This window comes from Bufo gargarizans, chromosome 1 (assembly GCF_014858855.1).
Source record: "Bufo gargarizans isolate SCDJY-AF-19 chromosome 1, ASM1485885v1, whole genome shotgun sequence".
NCBI lineage: Eukaryota > Metazoa > Chordata > Amphibia > Anura > Bufonidae > Bufo > Bufo gargarizans.
Window position 1 is genome coordinate 671231686 of NC_058080.1, and position 25414 is coordinate 671257099.

Sequence of the window (25414 nt, forward strand, 5' to 3'; positions counted from 1 at the left end):
ATTACTTAGACATCTAGATTGTTTGTGCTGGTAAACCTGATGGGAATACCTACCGGTAGCATTCACAATCCTTTGTGCATGAATTGTCCCATGAGGGGTCCCCACGTCCCAGGTCCCATCAGGTCTAGGTGTTAGATTAGTGACCTGTGCTGGAAAGTATAACTGTGCACCGTATTTTCTGGCCCCTGATGCAAGGGCCATAGTCAGGGAGTAAGGGTCAATATGACCATCTCCAGGATTGTGCAATCCAGCTAAGACCTGTGGGAAAATAAAGAGATGGTGCATGTAGCATAAATTAGAAATGTCTATAGTAGAATACCAGATAGTGGGCAATATATACAGTACTAAGGCAGGCTTTGCAAATTACCAGTCTGTTGGCACAAAACAAACCAAATTTATTAAAGGGAATGTGCCACCAAAATGTTTTTCTGCGAGGAAAACCAGATAGTGTTTTTATTTTTTGATTGCAGATTTTTTTTTTTTTCAATTTCCTGAACATGTTTATGAGGGAGGCCATTTTGCCTGATCTGTTATTCACAACATTTTGAATTACCCTTTACAGTAGCCAGCATGGGCCATTGACACAATGGACAGGAGGGGACCTCTTTGACTTCTGTTGGAGAATTTTCTAAGCATGCTTTGTGACCTATGCAGAGGTCGGGAGGGAGTAGATAAGCTGTGATATCACCTATTGTGAATGGTGGATCCTGTGTTTATGTATATATAAATTCTTTAAAATATACCACGCTTAGTTGCTCCTTTATCTTTCGTTTCATGGTGCTGATAAAATAAAAAACTATTGAAACTAAAAGATATTTAAAGGGGTTGGCTAGGATTTGCCCCCAATGCCTGATCTGTGGGGGTCCCACTGCTATCCTTAGAAAGGAGACTGAAAAGTGACGGAGGGCGAACCACGCATGTGCGGCCGCCCTCCATTAATTTCTATGGGAGTGCAGAAAACAGCCAAGTGCTGGTTCGGCTATTTTTATAAGCCCCATAGAAGTGAATGGAGCTGTGGCCGCGCTTGTGTGATGCACTTCCTATTCATTTTAATGGGACTTCTGAAAATAGCCGAGAGCGCTGCTTGGCTATTTTAGACACTCCCATAGAAATGAATGAGGATGGCTGCGAATGCGTGGTGCGCCCTTCGTCACTTTGTGGGCTCCATATAAAGATATTCTAGCAATATGTCCCCAATGTCCAAGATGGGACAACCCCTTTAATATAAAAACATGATTTAAACAATAGGTAATTATCTAATGATGCATTCCTTTAAGAGGCACAGGCCACTTAATAAATCTGGCACATCTTCAGGAAGTCCATGCACCAGAAACTCCAATTTCTTATAATTCATTTTGGGCAAATCAGACAGACAGACAGAGACTTGCACGTAATACTCCGCTGGAAAATAGGCATGCAAGCCAGTTTTTCTTCCAAAAGGACAAGAATATTGAATATCCCCATATTGGAGGACTTTTATGATCAGAAATACGCCTATATTAGGTGTCTTTCTGGCGCAGATTGCACCACAGCCTGTGACTTTTCCCCGTCTGCATCCGTTATAAACGGATTTGGTTATATAGCCATGACGGATCCGTCATGAACACCATTGAAAGTCAATGAGGGCCCGATCAGTTTTCTATTGTGTCTGAGAAAACAGATCCGTCCCCATTGACTTACATTGTGTGTCAGGACAGATCCGTCTTGCTCCGCACCACATCGCGGACGGAAAAACGGTGCTTGCAGTGTTATTCTGTCCGTGATGGGGACGCAACCAAACGGAACGGAATGCATTCTGGTGCACTTTGTTCCGTTCAGTTCAGTTTTGTCCCCATTGACAGTGAATGGGGACAAAACAGAAGCGTTTTCCCCCGCTATTAAGATCCTATGACAGATCTCAATAGCGGAAAGGGAAAGGACAGATGTGAAAGTAGTCAAAGCTATGTAAAGGCCAGCGCAGGGGCTTATTAATCACGTCTTCTAAAACGCCAGTCTTAATAAATGACTCCCATTATGCTTCTCTGAATAAGACATGCAAGTCTTTTTTTCTTTCAAAAGGGAAAGAAAACAAGTGGCTTTTGTTGGGGTCTTGGGGGTGCTTTTCCATTAGGGAGGCCACCTGGTATGCGTGAGGACTATTGTAGTCCAGTCAACTCTGCTCTTCATTTCTGGGGAAAAATCTATACAGATTAGCATGAGTTACCTGAACTTGCATCAGATAGGGTTAGCGTTCTTTTCCTTGAAGAAGAAAAGCTAATTAGAATATCCTTCCCAGAAACTCAAAGGTATGCAAATTAGCTTTCCTTTATGAAAAAGCACTGATTGAACAGATCGAGGCTACCACCAAGGAAGAATCTGGTGGTAGCCTCAAACTGTTCGATCTGTGCTTTTTCCTAACTACATTTTCTCCGGGTGGTAGCCTCCAACTGTTCAATCCATGTTTTTCTCTCTCTGCCTTTACTAGTACTTTTGATTTGGTTACAACTGATTACTGATTTGTACCCAAATCAAATTAATTATTTTTTTGCTGAATTGCACCCAAAATGAATTTCAAGAAATTTGCTTATCTCTACACCATATGAAACTCTGGGGGTATATTTGAGGGAGTATTTTCTATGAAGAGGTTAATCAGAACTAAATGCATCCTAGGAAGTGCAGATGCTTGACTGTCTCATGTGAGCTACTGCTCAACCACAGAAAGGGAAGAAAAGTCTCCAGTTAGTAAAAGAGCAAAAACAGTTTTGCATGTGTGGGATAATAGTTCTGCTTGAATAATAAGCAAGTGCAATCTAATACTTAGCCATAAGGCTACTGTAAATGAAAAATGCCTCTTCATCCCCTGGGCAGCAGAGTTTCAGTAGTCTGTATCAAGTCTGTCAATAAAAATATTCCCTTTCAAGAAATGAAATAATTGTTGATATTGGCTTTGTTAGTACTTCTACCAGCTGCACACACAAGGCTGCAGGTAGAGGAGGCGATGGCCACTCATCTGCTCATTGGTGCCTCACATGGTGCTGGGAATTCCTGCTCTGAGACAGAAGCAGCTGCTCCATTCACATTTTTGGCACATAGTTGTTCCCAAAACTGATCCAGAGAACACACTGATTAGATGCAGCCAACAGTACACATTACACGCAGCACTATTATTAATTCCTGATGGCTTTTTGGGCTCACACCCCCTTTAATAAAATGGTTGCATTGTACAACATGTCCCAGAACAGGGAATATATTTGTATCTGTAGCTTTAGAAATGTAGTCCCATAAAATAAAATGACAGGTAGGTTCGCACACCAACCAGTGCATTGTGGTATACTATTTTAGGGCCCCTACACACACAAATGTGCTCTGTTATTCTTTTGCTCATTGAGGTTTTTATGAGTTTTTTCTCTTGCATTTTATTCTCTGTGGAAGTGATGTCGAACTGATGATAGATGCAAAGTCTTTGCAATTTTTCGCTGGGTAACACCTTTCTGATATTGCTCCACTATCTTTCTGCGCTACATTGTGGGAATTGGTGATCCTGTACCCATCTTGGCTTCTGAGAGACACTGCCACTCTGAGAAGCTCTTTTTATACCCAATCATGTTGCCAATTGACCTAATTAGTGTTAATTGGTCTTCCAGCTCTTCGTTATGCTCAAATTTACTTTTTCCAGCCTCTTATTGCTACTTGTCCCAACTTTTTAAGGATTTGTTGACACCGTGAAAATTTGAATCAACGTATTTTTCCTTTAAAATGATACATTTACTCGGATTAAACGTTTGATCTGTCATCTACGTTCTATTACAAATAAAATATTGACATTTGCCATCTCCACATCATTGCATTCAGTTTTTATTCACGATTTGTTTGATCTGTCATTGAGGTTTTTATGAGTTTTTTCTCTTGCATTTTATTCTCTGTAGAAGTGATGTCGAACTGCTAGAAAAAAAACACCAGAGCTCTGACATGCTATGCTTTAAAGAAATGCCAGAGACCTGTTAGGGTCGATCATGCTGATTAAAACAATACCTTTGTTATATCTGTAGGTAGACTTTTTCCAGAGATAGCTACATTTTTTGTAATATGCAAATGAGTCGATTCGAACACTAAGGGGATGGTCAGAGCTCTTGGAGCACTACTTTTGTAACAACTCTCTGCTCTGAGCACTCCCCCTCCCCTTGCCTGATTGTCTAGCCCTGTCAATTAAGGGGGGGGGGGGAGTGCCTAGATCAGGGGGTGTTACAAAAGCAGTGGTCCAAGGGCTCTGGCCAGCCCCTTGGTACTTGAACCTGTTAATTTGCATATTTGTTAAATTGCAGCTATCTCGGGAACGGTTCTACCTGCAGATGTAACAAAGGTATCATTTCAATCAGCCTGATCAACCCTACAAGCAGGTATGCCTGGTTTAATTGGGTTTATCATGATGACAGCTGCTCTTTAACAAAAATGCCAATAGCAAAAAAAGCTTGTGTGTCCTACATTTCATATTTCCCATAGAACTTCAGCTAACATAAAAAAATGTACAATTGTGCAAAAAAAAAAATATATATAATAGGAAACTTGCAGAAAAATGCTACTAAAGCCTTTGTGTGAAGCCAGCATTAGGGCTCTTTCACAGGAGCAGATCCCATGCGGGTAATCCGCTGCATGAAAGAGAGCCAAGCCCCGTTCCAGACAGCAGAGACATGGAGCATTAACCTTACTGAGGTCCTGAGACTGCATCCAGGTGTGACCGTTCTTGTTTTTGCATCCAGCTGAAAATACATGAACAGTGCTGCCCAGTCTTCTGTGGAGATGAAGGACGCGGAGCTATGCAAACATTTAGACTAAGGCTGTTCTTCTCACATATCAGGAGTCCTGACATGGCTCTGTGTTCTCTCAACTTGTAAAGTACTTTTTCTATTGGGCACAGTGCCTTTATGTATTGGTTTAATACTTGATCTCCTATGTGAACTGAAAAGAAAAAGAGGGTCAGTCAGCACATCCCAATGCGCAGGTGCATGTCGCCACAGCCAAAACTATGTGCACCTGCGCATGGGGATGTGCTGACTGACCCCCTTTTTCTTTGCAGTTTGCATTGGAGATGTGGCTGACTCCATTGGTTTTGCTGTAACCTGCTCTCCCTGCGTTTATTAGAAGCCCTCTGGTTCCAGGAGAGGTAAGGTTTAGAGTGGGCTCAGCATGCATGTTGGATCTGCATTCCTTGGATTTAATGGAGGCCATTTTTGGCACCAAAAGTGGCAAATGGCAGAGTGGACCCCGCATGCATGTGGAACCTGCATTCCCTGTATTTTGCAACAGCCAGTATGGTATTCAACAGGTAGTATTTAGTGTTAGGTTCCTGTCCTATAGAGATTGCCTTGACGCCGGCGGACAGGCACAAATAATTTTGTACAAAATGTATTTGCCAAGAATCTCAAATTTGTAAAATGAACATAGTATTAGCACCAAAACATTTCTTATAATTATGGCATTATTGTATATTATTTGTCTTGCAGAGTGCTGTTGCATTGTTTTTTTGTCTTTGATCTCCTGTGTGGCTGCTGGTCATAGATCCTCTGAGTTAGGTTTTTGTTGAAAATGAATTGTAGACTTTGGTATAGTTTAAAGCAGTTTTCCAGTTTTTCTCTTGATATTGATGACTTATCCTCAGTATAGGTCATTAATATCCGATCGGTGAGGGTCCGACATGCCGCACCTCCACCAATCAGCTGTTCCTTGCAGCCCCTGAAACTGTCAGTTTAAAGCTCTGCTACCATTGAAGTGAATGGTAACGGAGCTGCAGTAACTCAGTACAGCCATTATACTTTGAATGGAGCTGAGCTTCCTGTTTCATTCAAATTGCCAGTTTCAGAGGCTGAAGGGAACAGCTAATCGTTGGTGGTGCCAGGAGTCGGACCCTAACCAGTCAAATATTAATGACCTATCCTGAGGATAAGTCATCAATATCTGGAGCCTGGAAAGCCCACTTAATATGAAGTTTGCACAGAATGGTATTTTGTGTGACTGCCATTGTGTGCATTAGACCTCTAGAAAGACACTACATAATAAAGATGATACACAGACATCTTTCCTTTGTCCTGTGGACAACATCATCTCCTTTCTTATTCAATGCCAACATGTTGGTCAATATCAGAGAGCAATAACAGATATGGGGTTGGAATCTGGAAGCGTTTGTTATCTACTTTACTCGCAGCCCAAGTCTCCACTGATCATCTAATTGTATCAGAATAGGGCCACTTCTATGGAGTCCATATTTCCTTCTTATACAAGATATTACTCGCAATGTCAATAGGAGCTACACCTTTATTTCATTTAATATTGCAGATTAAATACGTAAACGGGTCTTTTCAGGATCCTCACCTCTGGGTCTGGGTGGATAGTAGTTGGGCCCCATTCAAACAACTGTATTTTTGGTCCACATCCGATCTGCAGCTTTTGCGGATTGGATGCGGACCCATTCATTTCAATGGGCCCGCACAAAATGCATCTGTATTTCTATTCTGCAGCCCCGCAAAAATGATAGAACTTGTCCTATTCTTGTCCGTTTTACAAACAGGAATAGGCATGGTTTTAATGGATCCGCACGGACATCACATGGACGTCATCTGTATTGTTTGCCGATCCCCATTTTGCAGACCTCAATACACATACGGTTGTGTGAATGCACCCTTAGAGAGATTATCTCTCTCTCATTCTTCCTCTCACTTTGGAGGACCCGATCCTGCATTATACAGATGACCCACTGACTGGATTGGGCACCATATAATGCTTAATTTCTCCTGTGGTGTTGCTACAGGAAAAACTAAGCATTTACTGCCAAGTTTCACTACAGAAAACAGCTGATTTCTTGGGCTCCAGGCTTGGGTGGATGCTTTGTCACCAGGTTATTGCCAAGGTACCCTTCTAACAAGTTGGTATTGCCTAACGCGTACAACCCCTTTAAGAGAATGCTTTACAAGTCTTAAAGGGTTGTCGCAGAAATACAGCACATGGACCTAAATACCTTTGTAATTGCATGTCATAAAAAATGTAATATAGGCTGAGAGTTATTCAATTAAATCTATCTGTATAGCTCCATCTGCTGTTCTTTTCCTTATTTCTCCATCCTCAATAATGTTGCAAAAGTGGTCGAACATGCTTGGTTCCATCCTTCAATTGCCACCAGTCATATTTACTGTTAGAAGCTGTGACAATTATAGGGAGAGAGCTTCAGCAGAAAGAACACACCCCTTGAGAAAGGAAATGCCCCCTGAACTGCCAACCTTAAAAGAAACTAGCAGAACAATTGGAGCAATAAAAGTGGATCCATGAGAGGTGCAGGGCTGGTTCTAGCTTTGTTAGAAAGAGATTGTTTTGTATTTGGTGGCTTATTACTGTCCCACACTTTGTTTCCAGATTGCAGTAGACGTGAGTGTGTATCCTTTATAACTGTAGTTTGGTGCACTTATACCAGGATTTTACTACATGTCACTGTTTAATATGATTCTTGTGAGGACCTGTTCTTGTTTTTCTGGTCTGTTTTTTTTTCTGTTTAGACCTATTGCACACAAACATGTGCGCTCCGTGGCCGTCATTGCTCCGCCTGAGCCGTACAGCGCGGGACACAGGCCGGAAGAGGCCTGCATCGCATCGCTGACATGGAGCTAAGTATAAGTGTGTTTTTTTTTTTTTATATGTACAATAGTTTTACTGGCACATTGGGGGGGGGGCCTTGTTACTGGCACATTAGGGGGGGCCTTTGTTACTGGCACAGTAGGGGGGCCCTCTTCTTACTGGCACCTTAGGGGGGCTCTTGTTACTGGCACATTAGGGGGGCTCTTGTTACTGGCACATTAGGGGGGGCCTCTTGCTACTGGCACATTAGGGGGGCCTCTTGCTACTGGCACATTAGGGGGGCCTCTTGTTACTGGCACATTAGGGGGGCCTCTTGTTACTGGCACATTAAGGGGGTTTTGTTACTGGCAAGTGATAGGGGCATCTACTGAGGCCACAAAGAAGGGGTATTTTATATTGGCGGCTCTGTACAGTAGCATTTTATACTGGGACACATTATGGTAAGTACTATGGGGAAGGGGGGAGAGGAGTACTATGGGGTCATCTACAGGGGCACTAAGAAGGGGTATTTTATACTTGCAAGTTATGGGGGACACTGAGGGAATCTACTGGGGCACTATATATGGGGCATTTTATACTGGTACATTATGGGGGGCACTAGGAGGAAGGGGGAGAGGAGCACTATGGGGGCATTTACTGGGGGCACTATATAGGGGGTATTTTATACTGGCACATTATGGGGCACTATTGGGACATTAGCTCAACTGGGGGCATTACAAGGGGGTATTTTTTGCACTGTTACATTATAAGGAGAATTATTTCTACTGGGGGGGCATTATGGTGGACTTTATTACTCCCCCATGGTATGAGCCCCCTAGTAGCAGCACCAGCCTCTCCCTGCTCTGCTATCCCTCTGCCCCTTCTCCAAATCCTTATTATAAAATCTTTCTCATTAGGATAAAACACATCAACTCCACCGAGTTCCCCAGCCAAAGTGTGGAAGTGGCGTACGAGATCCCCAATGGCCAAGCCAAGTAATTGTAAGTTTTCATGTTAAATATGTTTGTTATACACATATAGCCTACACTGTGCCACACCATATACAGTATACCTCTACACTGTGCCCCACAATATACAGCATACCACTACACTGTGTCCCACAATATACAGTATACCTCTACACTGTGCCCCACAATATACAGTATACCTCTACACTGTGCCCCACAATATACAGTATACCGCTACACTGTGCAACACCATATACAGTATACCTCTACCCTGTGCCCCACAATATACAGTATACCCCTACACTGTGCCACACAATATACAGTATACCGCTACACTGTGCAACACAATATACAGTATACCTCTACCCTGTGCCCCACAATATACAGTATACCTCTACACTGTGCCACACAATATACAGTATACCGCTACACTGTGCAACACAATATACAGTATACCTCTACACTGTGCCACACAATATACAGTATACCGCTACACTGTGCAACACAATATACAGTATACCTCTACACTGTGCCCCACAATATACAGTATACCTCTACACTGTGCCACACAATATACAGTATACCGCTACACTGTGCAACACAATATACAGTATACCTCTACACTGTGCCACACAATATACAGTATACCTCTACACTGTGCCCCACAATATACAGTATACCTCTACACTGTGCCCCACAATATACAGTATACCTCTACACTGTGCCACACAATATACAGTATACCGCTACACTGTGCAACACAATATACAGTATACCTCTACACTGTGCCACACAATATACAGTATACCTCTACACTGTGCCACACAATATACAGTATACCTCTACACTGTGCCCCACAATATACAGTATACCTCTACACTGTGCCACACAATATACAGTATACCGCTACACTGTGCAACACAATATACAGTATACCTCTACACTGTGCCACACAATATACAGTATACCTCTACACTGTGCCACACAATATACAGTATACCTCTACACTGTGCCACACAATATACAGTAAACCTCTACACTGTGCCACACAATATACAGTATACCGCTACACTGTGCCACACAATATACAGTATACCTCTACACTGTGCCACGCAATATACAGTAAACCTCTACACTGTGCCACACAATATACAGTATACCGCTACACTGTGCCACACAATATACAGTATACCTCTACACTGTGCAACGCAATATACAGTAAACCTCTACACTGTGCCACACAATATACAGTATACCGCTACACTGTGCAACACAATATACAGTATACCTCTACACTGTGCCACACAATATACAGTATACCGCTACACTGTGCAACACAATATACAGTATACCTCTACACTGTGCCCCACAATATACAGTATACCGCTACACTGTGCCACACAATATACAGTATATCTCTACACTGTGCCACACAATGTACAGTATACCTCTACACTGTGTAGTCTTGTGGCGGCGGACAGAAAATAATCTGGAAGTGCCCCTCCCGAGACCAGGCTCTGGATCCACCACTGCCCCCCAGTGGGTGTTCGTGCATTGTGGACCGCAATTTGCGTGCTGCAGCATGGCCACGGGGCGTACACGTTCGTGTGCAAGAGGCCTTAGGGGTGTTTCACACAAGCGAGTCCATTGCGGGAATCACGCTCCGTGTGTGAGTGTGATTCTCCGCTCTGGACTTACAGGAGCGCACGGCGTGACATCCGCTCCGTGAATGACAGCCAAGACCTGATGCAGACTGCAGAGGCACGGAGCTGTAACATGACTGATAATGCTCCGTGCCTCTCTGTGATCTCTTTACTACGAAATCACGGTGACAACTTTATCTCACTGTGATTTCGTAGTAAAGAGGTCACAGAGAGGCACGGAGCATTATCAGTCATGTTACAGCTCCGTGCCTCTGCTGTCTGCATCGGGTCTTGGCTGTCATTCACGGAGCGGATGTCACGCACGGCATCTGCTCGTGTGAAACAGCCCTTATAGTTCTTCTCCCTGTGCCTGCAGTCTCTCTCTTCACACAACCCAATCGGTTGGAAGTTATACTCCAGCTGGTTGGTTTCCTGCACCTCCATGAAAGGTTTCCACTTTGGTGCTCAAAATTGCATCACTTAATACCAGAGTGTTTAATAGCCAATTTAAATGGAACATGCTACTGTGTGAAGCATGATCGCTTCAGTGTCATGTATTGTTTGTCCGGGAAACTCACTTTCACACTGGGAAATCTCTTGTTATCTCTAACATTTATATAGTGCCCCAGAGCAGGGATACTTTGAAGTCTAGACATTTGTGGACATTTGCTCCTGTTTCCCCTACGCAAAGTCAACAACTCCTTACTTTATTTCGTTTTAAAGGGTTAACTTGCACTGACTTAGGGCTCATGCACACGAATGTGTATGCCTCATGCCAGTGCTGTGGAGTGCAAACTTGAATGGATCCGCGATCCGCAAGAGATAGTCCGCACCGCAAAAAATAGGACATGTTCTATTCTATTGTGATATGGAGGCATAGACCAAAATCCCACAGAAGCGCTTGATAGTGCTTTCGTGAGCATCCGATCTGTGCCTTTGCTCCACAGCGCTCCGTATCTTGCGGATTGCGGACCTATTCAAATCGGTAGATCTGGATCTGTGATACGGAGTTCACACGGTCGGTGCCTGTATATTGAGGAGCCGCTGTATACGGGACACAATACGGGCACAGTAGACACACATTCGTGTGCATGAGCCCTTATACTGTTTAATACCGTGTAACTGCACTTTATATGTTTGTTGTGATATACAGACGTGGACAAAATTGTTGGTACCCTTTGGTCAATGAAAGAAAAAGTCACAATGGTCACAGAAATAACTTTAATCTGACAAAAGTAATAATAAATTAAAATTCTATAAATGTTAACCAATGAAAGTCAGACATTGTTTTTCAACCATGCTTCAACAGAATTATGTAAAAAAATAAACTCATGAAACAGGCATGGACAAAAATGATGGTACCCCTAACTTAATATTTTGTTGCGCAACCTTTTGAGGCAATCACTGCAATCAAACGCTTCCTGTAACTGTCAATGAGACATCTGCACCTCTCAGCAGGTATTTTGGCCCACTCCTCATGAGCAAACTGCTCCAGTTGTGTCCGGTTTGAAGGGTGCCTTTTCCAGACTGCATGTTTCAGCTCCTTCCAAAGATGCTCAATAGGATTGAGGTCAGGGCTCATAGAAGGCCACTTTAGAATAGTCCAATTTTTTCCTCTTAGCCATTCTTGGGTGTTTTTAGCGGTGTGTTTTGGGTCATTGTCCTGTTGCAAGACCCATGACCTGCGACTGAGACCAAGCTTTCTGACACTGGCTAGTACATTTCTCTCTAGAATTCCTTGATAGTCTTGAGATTTCATTGTACCCTGCACAGATTCAAGACACCCTGTGCCAGACGCAGCAAAGCAGCCCCAGAACATAACAGAGCCTCCTCCATGTTTCACAGTAGGGACAGTGTTCTTTTCTTGATATGCTTCATTTTTTCGTCTGTGAACATACAGCTGATGTGCCTTGGCAAAAACTTCGATTTTTGTCTCATCTGTCCACAGGACATTCTCCCAGAAGCTTTGTGGCTTGTCAACATGTAGTTTGGCATATTCCAGTCTTGCTTTTTTATGATTCGTTTTCAACAATGGTGTCCTCCTTGGTCGTCTCCCATGTAGTCCACTTTGGCTCAAACAACGACGGATGGTGCGATCTGACACTGATGTTCCTTGAGCATGAAGTTCACCTTGAATCTCTTTAGAAGTCTTTCTAGGCTCTTTTGTTACCATTCGGATTATCCGTCTCTTAGATTTGTCATCAATTTTCCTCCTGCGGCCACGTCCAGGGAGGTTGGCTACAGTCCCATGGATCTTAAACTTATGAATAATATGTGCAACTGTACTCACAGGAACATCTAGTTGCTTGGAGATGGTCTTATAGCCTTTACCTTTAACATGCTTGTCTATAATTTTCTTTCTGATCTCTTGAGACAGCTCTTTCCTTTGCTTCCTCTGGTCCATGTCGAGTGTGGTACACACCATATCACCAAACAACACAGTGATTACCTGGAGCCATATATATAGGCCCAATGGCTGATTACAAGGTTGTAGACACCTGTGATGCTAATTAGTGGACACACCTTGAATTAACATGTCCCTTTGGTCACATTATGTTCTGTGTTTTCTAGGGGTACCATCATTTTTGTCCATGCCTGTTTCATGAGTTTATTTTTTTACATAATTCTGTTGAAGCATGGTTGAAAAACAATGTCTGACTTTCATTGGTTAACATTTATAGAATTTTAATTTATTATTACTTTTGTCAGATTAAAGTTATTTCTGTGACCATTGTGACTTTTTCTTTCATTGACCAAAGGGTACCAACAATTTTGTCCACGTCTGTATATGCTGTTCATTTGCACAGAACTGTGGAAAGGGTTAATGAATACTGAGAGACTTATGGGATTTTCTAGCTAATAATGAGAAGCTAGTAATTTTCCACAGTTACCTTAAAGGTTAAAGAACAGTATATTTTGGAGGGGAAAAGCCAAAATTGTTTACCACCAAAACCAGACAGACTGACCTTTTGGATGTCTGGTTTAGCTATGTTATTATGTCTAGACAAATGCTGGCTGCACGTTTTCCCTATACCCGGCAATCTAATAAGATCACCTATGGGGATTTCTTTAACAAGCTAGAGCTCCCCTCTGTTTACCCATAACTATGTTCCCCTGTTGTCCAAAACCTGGCAACTTATTCAACAATTTTCCAAGCCCATGATCACATTGGCGAGTAGGGTAGCAATTGTCAAAATGATGATTCTTCCTTTTATTTTATATACATTTAGGACAGTTCTTATCTCTCTTCCTAACTCCTTTTTCAGTAGCCTCAGGAAACTTCTCACAGATTTCATTTGGGCCGGTCGAAAGCCCAGGATACGATTTACCGCTATGTGTTGGTCCTGGAAGGGATAGGTAAAGAATGGGCCCTGGATATGAAGAAGTATTAGGGTACTTTCATACTTGCGTCGTTGGATTCCGGCAGGCAGTTCCTTTGCTGGAACTGCCTGCCGGATCCGGAAATCCGTATGCAAATCCGGCTGACAAATGCATTGAAACACCGGATCCCTCTCTCCAGTGTCATCCGGATAAACGGATCTGGTATTTATTTTTTTCACATTTTTAAAGGTCTGCGCATGCGCAGATGGGCAAACCAGATCCGCATTTCCAGAACACTTGGTATTGGATCCGGCATTAATACATTTCAATAGAAATTAATGCCGGATCCGGCATTCCGGCAAGTGTTTCGGATTTTTCTCCCACCAAATACCGTAAGAGTGACTGAACTGAAGACATCCTGATGCCTACTGAACGGATTCCTTTCCATTCAGAATGCATTAGGATAAAACTGAAGCGGTTTTTCCCGGTATTGAGTCCCTGTGACGGAACTCAATACTGGAAAACCTTAACGCAAGAGTGAAAGTACTCTCATACTGCTGTGGCTCTTGAGCAGATTAGATCATGGTGGGACATACATACAGAGAAACGCTGGGGGGAAATTGAGCGCATTGTTTTGAATGAACCCTTGATTTTGTTACGGTTTCCTCCTGAGATTCCTCGTAAAGGCAAGGATATACCTCTGTCTAGCCTCACTGTCTTTGTCATTTCAAAAACCTCTTGAGGTGTAAACTGCCTTTGGTGTGCTTACCAGCATATGTTCCAGACATTGATCAGTCTCCAGCACACATTGGCCGTATTTCCCCATCATTTTCAACATTATATTGTAGGGGATGTGGTTCTCCGGGAACCTATTTTCATACATGGTTGGAGTGTCCTAATATCTATGCTTTCTGGACGGCGACCTTTGCATTGATATCACTGGTGACAGGTTGTAGGCTATCCTCATCTGCCTCCTTAGCTTTTTCTTAGGCCTATCACATATGCACATCATTTTGGGTCAAATTATACTAGCAGCTGGACTTTTGATTTCTAAAGTATAAAAAACAGCTTCTACAGTTGCAGTCTCTGAATTGATTAATAATGTACAATTTACCTACAATATGGAGAGGACGATTGCATATAGGCAACACTCACTCCATAGATTTGCTAAATGTTGGGCTCTCTGGACTTCTTACCATAATGCAGCAGGTTCATCATTACTTTATACAATGTGTATTTCCTTTGTTGGATACATGCTACTGCAATTTAAAAGCTTGTATATCATGCAGTAGCTTTGTGTGATTATATATGTATGCATTTTGCTGTTAGTGTTGATTTTTTTTTCTATATACCAATAAAAATGTCTATTTAAAACAAAAAGAGATTGTTGTGTACTATTGTTATGTACTATATGATGTCTGATTTTCTTTTTTTTTAATTAAACCTTTTAAAGCTTTTTTTTATTGAATAATATATCACTTGAATATAAGCCAAAATGACAAAAAAAACATCATATTATCACATCAAGGCCATAATGACAGCATTATCACACTAAAGTAATACTGTATGGATATGGTTTTAGGTGACTTCTGAGCAATATCAAGAATAAGATACTGTGGAGTCAAAGGTGGAAGTGTGTATAAAATAATCTCATACTGTGACATAACTGCTGAATCTGGAGTGGATAGAAGGGAGGCATGGACACATAGGGATGCACTCAATGAGAATGGGGAAAAATATGTGAGAAGAAATAAAAGATGGAGGTAGAGAGATTCTGTAGAGCCCTAAGGAATCCAAGGCTGGAGGACCAAAAAACACCTACATACATACTTGCAGAAGTACAGTAGAAGGCACCAGTTAATTTTAGAAGTGTTTGAATATGAGGGTACTAACTCATCACTTAACATACACTATAAAGATAGTAGGAGTAAGAATGACTGTCGACCTTATGATAGTAGTTTGGGTTAGATCTGAGTATTGGGCCCCTATACAGCATGTGTATTGTATCCAGGGTTGACAATCTCCTTCTATTTTTTTCTGGACAACTGAACTAAAATTTACCAAAATTTTCATGGATACATGCCCCATCCCTTTAAATAGAACACGCTTCCAAATGCACTGACCTATTGCCCTTGAATCAGAAGTACAGCAGTGTTCATCAGCCATCTAACACAAAAATTAACCAAACCACAAAACAGATACAGACCAACAAACCCCATGCTGAATGAATATATAACAGAGAACCCTAAAAATCAATATACAACTCCCGCCCATACATACAATGAATGGAGACCACAGAAATTCTGCACCCCATTGGGGATGATGAGAATCTGTGTACAGTGCTGTGGTATAAATGGGTACTGTTTGAATAACTGGAAATAATTTATTGGTGCCTCAGATTGAAGTTGTAGATCTCTATGGACATCATACCGATGATACAGGCCTTTATGGACACATGTACAAGACTAAACAGACCTTCTATGTAAGATCAGAATTTTTTGGCCCAATAAAGATTTGAGGTATCAGAATCTTTGTGTTGCTTTTGTATTGCATTTACTTCTTGAATTTCAGTAACTAAGTTGTCACGGTACTTTCTGTGACAGAGGTTCGAAGATTGGAGAGACTGACTGCACGTGAGGTTAACTGACAGTCTGTTGTCTCTTGATTCTCAGTGTTGTGGTTTGGTAATGACCACACCTCTTGTCAGGTGCAGCCCGTGGTCATTACTGCATTCCCTGCTTAGTTTGGTCCCACACATCATACCATGCGGTTGATATTCTCTACTTGGATTTGGAAAAGTTGGTGTGTGGACCTTACCTGTGTTCCTGCTCATCCATTTTCTATAAGATAAGTTGTACTGCTCTTTGTATTTGGTTGTTCCCCTGTGCTTGTTGTTACTAGTCCTCAGGGAGACGCTGGTTCGGTTATCTGGGAAGGAACCAGTAGTCTCATTCCCTGCCACTACCTAGGGCATTTCAGGGCTCCTAGGGTCTAGGTTATAGTGTATGTATTTTCCCACCTTCAGGGTCTATACATACTGACAAGAGTCAGGGCCAGGTTTAGGGGCTTCCTAGGGGGTGACCTTTTCCCTCTCCCTAGCCTTGAGGCCTAGTTCTGTGTCCCTTCCCTTCCCTGTATTCGTGACATAAGAATAGCAACTGGGGCATGTACCCAGGGTGCTGATTTCCAAGGGGGAATCAACAAACAACTTTGCCTGGGCCAGGGTATTTAAATACAGGGTAATGGCCAGGGATGCCAACCTCTTCTTAATTTTTTTCTGGACAATGGATCCAAAATCACGGATTTACAAAATACAGATCCTGGCCGTGTGCATCCTGCACTTTCCATGGTCTATATCAGTGTTTCCCAACCAGTGTGCCTCCAGCTGTTGCAAAACTACAACTCCCAGCATGCCCGCACAGCCAAAGACATGTCCGGGCATGCTGGGAGTTGTAGTTTTGCAACAGCTGGAGGCACACTGGTTGGGAAACACTGGTCTATATTATAGATATGCCTATTCTTGTCTGCAATACGGACAAGAATAGGACATGTTCTTTAATTTGCGGAACAGCCGCATCCGTGTTCTGTCCACATCCATGTGGCCAATCCGCAAACTTCTGCAAGCATAGGAATGAATGGGTCCATCATACCCATCATCATACCTCCACATCATACCCTCAAATTACCCTAAAACACAATAGACTAGTGTGAAAAAAGCGTGGTGCTTGTATAGAGGCTAACCAGGAAGCAATGTAGAATTGATAGGGGTGTCTCTAGGAAATGTCATCTGCCAGTATGTACAGATGAATATGGAGAATATAGTGGTAGTGAAGAAGGGCTGGCTGCGCCGTTCCTTAGACTGACACAGTTGTACCTTCAGTGGACATATGAGGGGTTCTCATTTATTTATGTAAAGTACCTCAAAGGTCTTTGGCACATTATATCTTAGAGGTTAAAACTCTCTGGATTCATATAGCCAGCTGTATGACATTTAGCACTCTCCATACTGCAGCTTCAGTGAGCCACAGGTGGGCTGGAGAGAATGAGAGTAGTACATCGCTAGGTCGCTCCCTGGGCTCTGCAGTGATAGGAAGGTTTCACCCTTTCTTCCCTTTCACGACACATCCTGGTTTTGATGCTCCTACCTTATGTTGGTGAGCTCTTACCTTATGTTATATACGTTTTCAGGTGCAAGGCAGGGTCCTTAAATAAGGTGACAGAAATGAAGGTGTTTGTGCATGCAATGAGGAGTAGCTAAACAGAAGGCCCTGGTATGATGGGAGCCTGCAGCTTATTGCTCTCTCCAGTATGCAGAGAAGTCTGTGGCCACAATGTAATTTTCTGACAAATACTCTGCACTCTTTCCCTTATCTGGTCATTCAACTTTCTGTAGAACACAGCAGTTCTTTCCCTCAAGGGCTTGCATATATGATGTCACGTTGCTGCTTATTAATCCAGTATTCCCTGTTGCTGCACAAATATCCACAGTGTATACTACACTGAATTACTTCCTCTTAGAGAGCAAAGGGTGGTGAAAGCCTTGCCTAGCAACAGTAGCTAGGAAACTACTGCTCTCTTCTTATACAGCCTGTGGGACGCACAGAATACAGTGACATTAACACTTGCAGTGGGACACTGCACAGCGGGTGCTCTTTCCTGGGCCACAGCTGCTCCCCTATAGTCAAGCACTGAACTGTAATATCACCACTCACCCTGTGCTGCCACAGCTGAAGTCCAGAATCCAGAATGTAGAGTAAGAGGGTAGTACTCGTAATGCCAGAGACAACATACAGCAGGGCAGCTGTATACTGCTATATCCAGGGAGTAAGCTGGTTTCACATGATGAGAGTGATGCTACCCACCCAATGCTACAATCAAATCTCCTTGTCGTCTACATTTGACGCAAAGTTACTCTTTATTACCTTATCTATGTTTAGCAGAGGAAACAGTTCCTTCACTTTTTCTGGTCCAATCAAATACTGAGGATTCGGATGCCATCGGCCCCTTGTCATCTGGTACCGGAGTTCATCCACACGAGTTGGAGTTGAAGCAATTCTGATACTTCCTGGTTGATGGAAGCCAACAGCCTTTAAATACAGAATAGTAATTATGTCCTCACTGCTGAAATCATAATCAGTAACATGCTTTATCTCAGGCAATGAGAGGAAATCCACAGGAAGATATACAGTATATATATATATTGTGGGGATTCCCTCTGGTAGTTAGGATAAGCGGGCGCAGTACAGACGCAAAATACAAGTTCGTAAATCAAACTTCAGTGTTTATTCACACATGGTGCCAAAAACAAAACGTCACTTTTGCAGTATTGGTGTTACTTCACACCCAATGGCAAGTTAATATAACAAAAAGTCACCTTGGTGGCAGTTCTGCCTCAGGAAGTCCAAATACAGGCTTTAGGCGGCCTGTTCCCCTGACATATGGGTTTCAGCTCTCCAGCCAGCACAGGCCTCAGATCCCAGCACACAGAGATGGCTTCTGAGCCCAGCTGCCTATTTAAGGACAGCCAGGTGCTGCCAAAACCCGGACCACCCAGTCCGGTATATGACCTCACCTGGCTGTATATCAGCCCAGCATGCTGGGAGGAAAATACCTGTTTTCCCAGACCAAACCTCTCACTGTGTCACTATATACAGTATATATATATATATATATATATATATATATAATCTACCTACTTGGATGTGTTTAGATGCTGGTTATAGATCTAGCTGTTTCTCATACAGATGACCTACCAGACCAGAATGCTGGGTGGCTTATGGGTTTTTCCTTCACATGTCTGTCCATTCAAATTAGGGAAAAACATATTTCAACAAGACCCCAATTAGAGTATGTAAGGCTAAATCTTTTCCATGTCTCCCAGTTTGCACTTTTTCTATTGCTGTGTAAGGTAGTGAGTGGAGTAACCTTATATTTGGTTCCGGTCAGCAAATTCTCCCATCCAAAACACTGAAGGAGGGAAAAGAACATCCCATTGTGTGCGGTGACATGGCTAGCGCATCATCTGCTCAAAAGTAAATGGTAGGGCCCTGTATATAAGTGCCCGACAGTGCCATTATTAGGATGAGCGCATAGCATATGACACAGGATGGGCTTTAATCGTCCAGCTGGGGGAGAGAGCAAAGGGGTTCCTGCTGCAGCTGCAGTGCCAGGCTTGCTGAGAGAGGCTATAGAGGTGTAACAGTCTGCTGCTCATGTTAGGTAGCACAGTCACTGGCCTTTAGGGGCAGCTGCTGATGTGGTGAGGCCACAGACAAGGCCTAGGAAGATGACCAAAGTGCCAGGTAAGAAGCTGGGTCCTCTCAGAAGTAGGGTTACTGCCGCTGAGGTGGAGCAGTTAAAGTCCTTGTCCATGTGTCAGGGAGGTCACCCTTAGGACATAAACTACTATAGTCGACTGTAAATATGGAAACGACTGTATATGCCCTGAGTGGCTGCAAATAAGCATACTGGGGGATATTTATTAACTGGCGTTTTCCACACTGATCTTAACTCCCTCTGCGCTGCTGGAGGAAGCGCCAAAGTTTTATAGAGGCAATTTGTTTGGCGCTTCCTCCAGCAGGCCATTCAACAGATGTAAATCTACACCAGCTCCCTTCTGGTGTAGATTTAAGCCATTTTCCACACCAAAGACCAGCATCTAAAATGAGCCAGGCCTGCCGCCCTGCCCGCTTCCCTGCCCACGCCATGCACCCATTTTTCGCCACTTCTGAAAAGTGGCGTGAGCGGGGAAAAGTTGCATATTTTGCTGCAAAATGGCATGCAACTAAATCTGCGACTTTAATACGCCACTTCTGTGGGGTATATCAGTTACTAAATGTCCCCCCACTATGCCTTTTTAGAGACTTATGTTCTGATGCAATGTTTTCTATGGTACTCCACCCTCCCCTGGAGTATGAAAATGTATATTTTAACCAGTAAGGTTCTGTGTGCTGCAAAAGAATTTACGTTCCTCCGCCTGCCTTATTTCCACAAAATCTAAAGAACCCATAAGGTGCAGATGTGGTTTATATGACTTCCTTCACTGCTCTCCTGTCATGGGCAACTGTCTGCTCTGGATATGCCTGTAGGCACACTAGGCCTGTACCTATAGGCGGCCCTGGGCGAAGGATACCTACTGATTGGTAGATATATATATATATATATATATATATATTATATACACTGAATAGTATACAGTCACATGTAAAATCTGGGAGAGGTTAGTAGATATCTTTTAGATCTTTGACTGTATAGCTTTTAGGGAACAAACCTGAAGTAAATCATCACGTGTTTATGTCCTACAAAGAAGCTGCATCCCTAACAGTGGCCTACAGGTAAAGGAGGTCCTATAGGTGAAATGCACATTTCACTGGGATTTTTAGATAGGACTCCAGAGGAACATCAGCCTAATAGGACCATAAACACCTGAAATGATTTCTGATATGATATAATGTGATTGTAATGCCAATGTTCAGCATACCTGTCCAGTCTCTTCTTCTAGGACTTCGTAAAGCTTGATACTGTAATAATGGATCTTCTTCAGGTTTATCCCAGGATGAAAATAAGCTGTTAGGCCAGCCTGAAGATGAATAGATGGAACACAAAGAGAACCTGTCAAACATTCCACCTGGCATTAGCTTGGCACTAGTTATTTTAATACTGCTAACTAACATATAAAACCCATCCTAATACCAGAGTCTGCAAATTATTTGCTGTTTTTTAAAATCCATGGCGGCGGTTTGTCATTCCAGAAACAGCGCCACACCTGTTCACACATTGCAATGCAACCCCATTCACTTAATAGGAGCTGAGCTGCAATACCAGACACAATCCCTAGATTAGTGTGCTGCCATGTTTTCATGGACAACCCCTTTAAATGGCTATTCAAGGAGTGCAATACTGATGGCCTATCTTCAGAATAGGTCATTAATATCTGAATGGTGGAGGTCTGACTCCCAGCAGCCCCACCAAGAGGCCATCGGTGAGTAATGTGCCCACCTCAAAGAATACCAAGCCTAGCGCTATACATTGTATTGATATTGCAGCCCAGGCCCATTCATTGAATGGGACTGAGCTGCAAATAGCTCATATCCCCAATGAATGTGATGTCACTGGCCTAGAAAGCAGCCATGGCGCTCACCAGCCTCTTCAAATAGCTAATCGGTGGGGTTGCCGGGAGTCAGACCCCCACAGATCAGATATTGATGACCTAACAGGCCATCAATATTGAACTCCCAGAAAACCCCTTTAACACTAAAGGTACTATTTCATTTTAGGGAAAAGGATAAAAAGACAGTACTTACTGCATGCCATGTAGATCCGGCTGTAAGCTCTGACTTCTCCAGTAACACCACATCTTTCATGCCAGCCTTGGCAAGATGATATGCCAGGCTGACCCCCACGCATCCGCCGCCAATGATAACTGTCTCTGCAGTGTCCTTCCATCTCTTTCCCAGAATGGAAGCCGCGCTTTCCACATTGCTATCATACACAGAAAAAAGGGAAATTTACAAGTACAGTGAGAATCTATTGTATGGACATTTTGCTGGGAGAATATATAGCAGTCATAATCAGTGAAGGTGTAAAACGCCCCGGTTAAATCCACCAAATGATAAGAAGTTGGCCTGCATTGAGGTTTACATCCCACCCCTGACATGCATGGAGTAAAAGAGGAAAAAGTTGCAGTCAATTTTTTTAACCATTAGTCCCACAAGTGGACAGGTGATCTTTTGATTGCTTCTATAATGCACTGTTCTGCTTATGAAGTACAGTATATTATACTGTTAGTGCTACATTGATAGGCCCCAGCATTCTGTGCCAGAGAGGTGCAGCCTAATACGGATATACTTCAGGCAGGCGTAGGGCCTTCGTTAGGCCCCAGGCTTCCATGCGAAGACATCAACGCCCTGCAATCTCATTCGGACGGTACCAATGGGAGACAGAGGAAACCCCTCCCTGTAAACCACTTAGATGCCGTGGTAGCTATTGACCACGACCCCTAAGGCTGGGTACACATTACTGTTATGCATTCCGTTATTGTTTTCCGTTATAACATGGTTATAACGGAATCCATAAGATGGAATTCAAAACGGAAGTCTTTAAGAGGCATTCCGTTTTGATCCGTCATAATAGAAGTCTATGGGCTCCATAACGGATCCATCTGGTTTCCGTTATGCAGGATGGAAAAAAAAAAGTCCTATGAAAAAATGACAGATGCTAAAACTCACTATATAGGCAAAAACACCTCAAAAACTGCTGATCATGTGAGATGTTTCTTGAGGGGTTGCCAGGACTGAAACTGTGTGACGGAACCATATAGAAGCAGCATGCCAAATAAGTTTGGCTGCTTTCACACAGGTTTTTGCTGGAATTTTTTGCACTTTTGTGTTTTTAGTGCCTTTTTTTGCACCTGCAATTTTTTGGTGCATTGTTTTCTGTAAAAATGTCTATTTCAGATGTTGGAGGTCTATGGGAATCATGAAATGCAGGACACACAAGCTCCGTTAAGCTCTTGGCATTTTTTACCTTCTTGCAAGTTGCAACTTTAAAAAAATGCAGTATGAGGGAGTTTTTGGTGATTTTCAGGTCGTTCGATAGCACATTCTCCAAAGGAGAAAAACATAATGAAGTAAGACACACTGGGGGTCATTTATCATTTTACATTGATCTTTGAAATCCCCATGGCCGTTGGAGACCCTAGCTGGAGTAGATTTCAATTGTCATGTATGCCAGGAAACTGAATTGCTGGGCCGTTGGCGCCACTTTTACCATGCCCCCTCCCTGCCCTCACCACTAGAAACACCAATTGCAGCTTCACTTAGGCACAATGGTGCTCAAAAAGTCACAAACTGAGGACATTTTACACAGGTTTATGGCATAAGAGGTCATAATAAGTGACTCCCACTGTGCAAAAAAAAAAAAACCCGGAAAAGCCACCACAAAAAAAGTGGCAAAAATAAATTCTGGTTTTTTTTTCCATCCATTTTCCTGTCAACGGATCTGCAAAATCGAATGACATTTGGATGGTTTTGTGCATGTCATCCGCATTTATGCGGATCCATTGACTTGAATGGACAACGGACCCGAAAAACGGACAGAAAGTAGGACAAGCTTAATTTTTTTTCAGGATCTGCATACTCGAAAATAGGAAAGCGGAACGGATTCCGTGATTCGGACAGCACTATGACTGGTGTCTGCATTTTTGCAATTGAAGTTAATAGATCCGAAAAAACATTCTGATTTAAATCGGAACGGAAACGGAGTGTTATAACAGACGTGTGAATGGACCCTTAGATTAAGGCTTCATTCACACGTCCGTGGTGTGTTGCGGATCCGCAACACACCCGCCCGGCACCCCTATAGAAATGCCTATTCTTGTCCGCAGCTGCGGACAAGAATAGGACATGTTTTATCTTTTGCGGAGCTGCGGACCTGAAGATCGGGGCCGCGCTCCGCAAATGCGGATGCTGACAGCACACTGTGTGCTGTCCGCATCCATTCCAGCCCCATAGAAAATGAATGGGTCCGCACCTGTTTCGCAAAATTGCAGAACGAATGCGGACCCATTTGCGGACATGTGAATGGAGCCTAAGGCCTCTTTCACACGACCGTATGGCTTTTTCAGTATTTTGCGGTCCGTTTTTTACGGATCCGTTGGTCCGTTTTTTTGTTTCCGTTGTGTTTCCGTTTCCATTCTGTTTTTGGGTTCCGTTTTTCCGTATGGCATATACAGTATACAGTAATTACACAGAATAAATTGGGCTGGGCATAACATTTTCAATGGATGGTTCTGCAAAAACGGAACGGATACAGAAGACATGCATTACCGCATGTGTTCCGTTTTTTTTGCGGACCCATTGACTTGAATAGAGCCACGGAACGTGATTTGCGGGCAATAATAGGACATGTTCTATCTTTCAACGGAACGGAAAAACAGAAATACGGAAACGGAATTCACACAGAGTGTGAATTGAAATTAATGGTTCTGTATACGGACCGTATATGGAACGCAAAAAACGGCCTGTAAACGGGAGGAAAAAAAATGGTCGTGTGAAAGAGGCCTGACTGTATCACAAACAAACGTTAACTGGACAGTATAATATATATATATCGTTTAATATAAGCACCGGTCATTTGGGTCACTTTCTTGCACACCTCAAAATGCAGAATTAAGGTTTGTCATCTGGCACAACTAGGATGTGTCATGTGAAGAAAACATTCTGCATTATCTTAGATAGGATGGAAGGGCTAATTAGAACAGAAAAAATTGCTTAAGACTGAGCTGTAATACTGGATACAACCTATAAACAAGAGGGGCGCTGTTTTTTTTGGGTTTTTTTTATGTCATACAACCCTTTAATCCTCTGGAGAGCTCTCCTAGGGCAGCCCAAAAGAGTAAAAAGGTGACATTCAGCCCTGCTACCTCTGCAGTTGTGTTGAACATACATGTGTGTCACCCACCTCTCTTTCCTAGGACCTGTGCTGACTGTCCTCCCGGGTTCTCGCACACAAGTGACCACAGCGTGCACCCTGCCCCTGCCTGGTAGTAAGTGATCCCTCTTCTGCAGCAGGAGCCTGGCATGCTGGAGCCTCATCTTGCTGGGAGTGCTGATAGCAGGTGGAGGAACACTGACACCCCTTCTTATTCCCTGTCTCCATATGCAACCCGAAAAGAAAAAAAAAAGATAAAAAAAGAAAAGGAAAACAAATAGTGAGAGAGATGACGAATTGCCAGGATCCGCCCTCCTGCTTCACAAATCAGCACAACCCTCATCAGTCCTGCAGGAAAACAACCCGAACCATGGTCACGATCTGTTAAACATTGCACAGGACTCTGGTGTTTATTTTACGTCTGACTACTGGACTCTTCAGCACCAACCGAGAAAATATGTTGTCTCAACCGGA

The 25414-nt window shown here is 42.9% G+C and overlaps 1 protein-coding gene across 1 annotated transcript in view; it reads right to left on the reverse strand.

Annotated features, from left to right (window-relative positions):
• DMGDH (dimethylglycine dehydrogenase) overlaps window positions 1–25207 on the reverse strand; it is an 80587-nt gene extending 55380 nt beyond the window's left edge. Inside the window, exons 1-5 of the mRNA XM_044276113.1 lie at window positions 24971–25207; window positions 21814–21991; window positions 20991–21089; window positions 18433–18597; window positions 54–258 (exon numbers count right to left, since the gene is read on the reverse strand). Coding sequence (XP_044132048.1) covers window positions 54–258; window positions 18433–18597; window positions 20991–21089; window positions 21814–21991; window positions 24971–25104 — 781 coding nt within the window. The 5' untranslated portion in view covers window positions 25105–25207. The remainder of the gene's footprint in view (window positions 1–53; window positions 259–18432; window positions 18598–20990; window positions 21090–21813; window positions 21992–24970) is intronic.
• Between the last annotated feature and the right edge of the window lie 207 nt (window positions 25208–25414).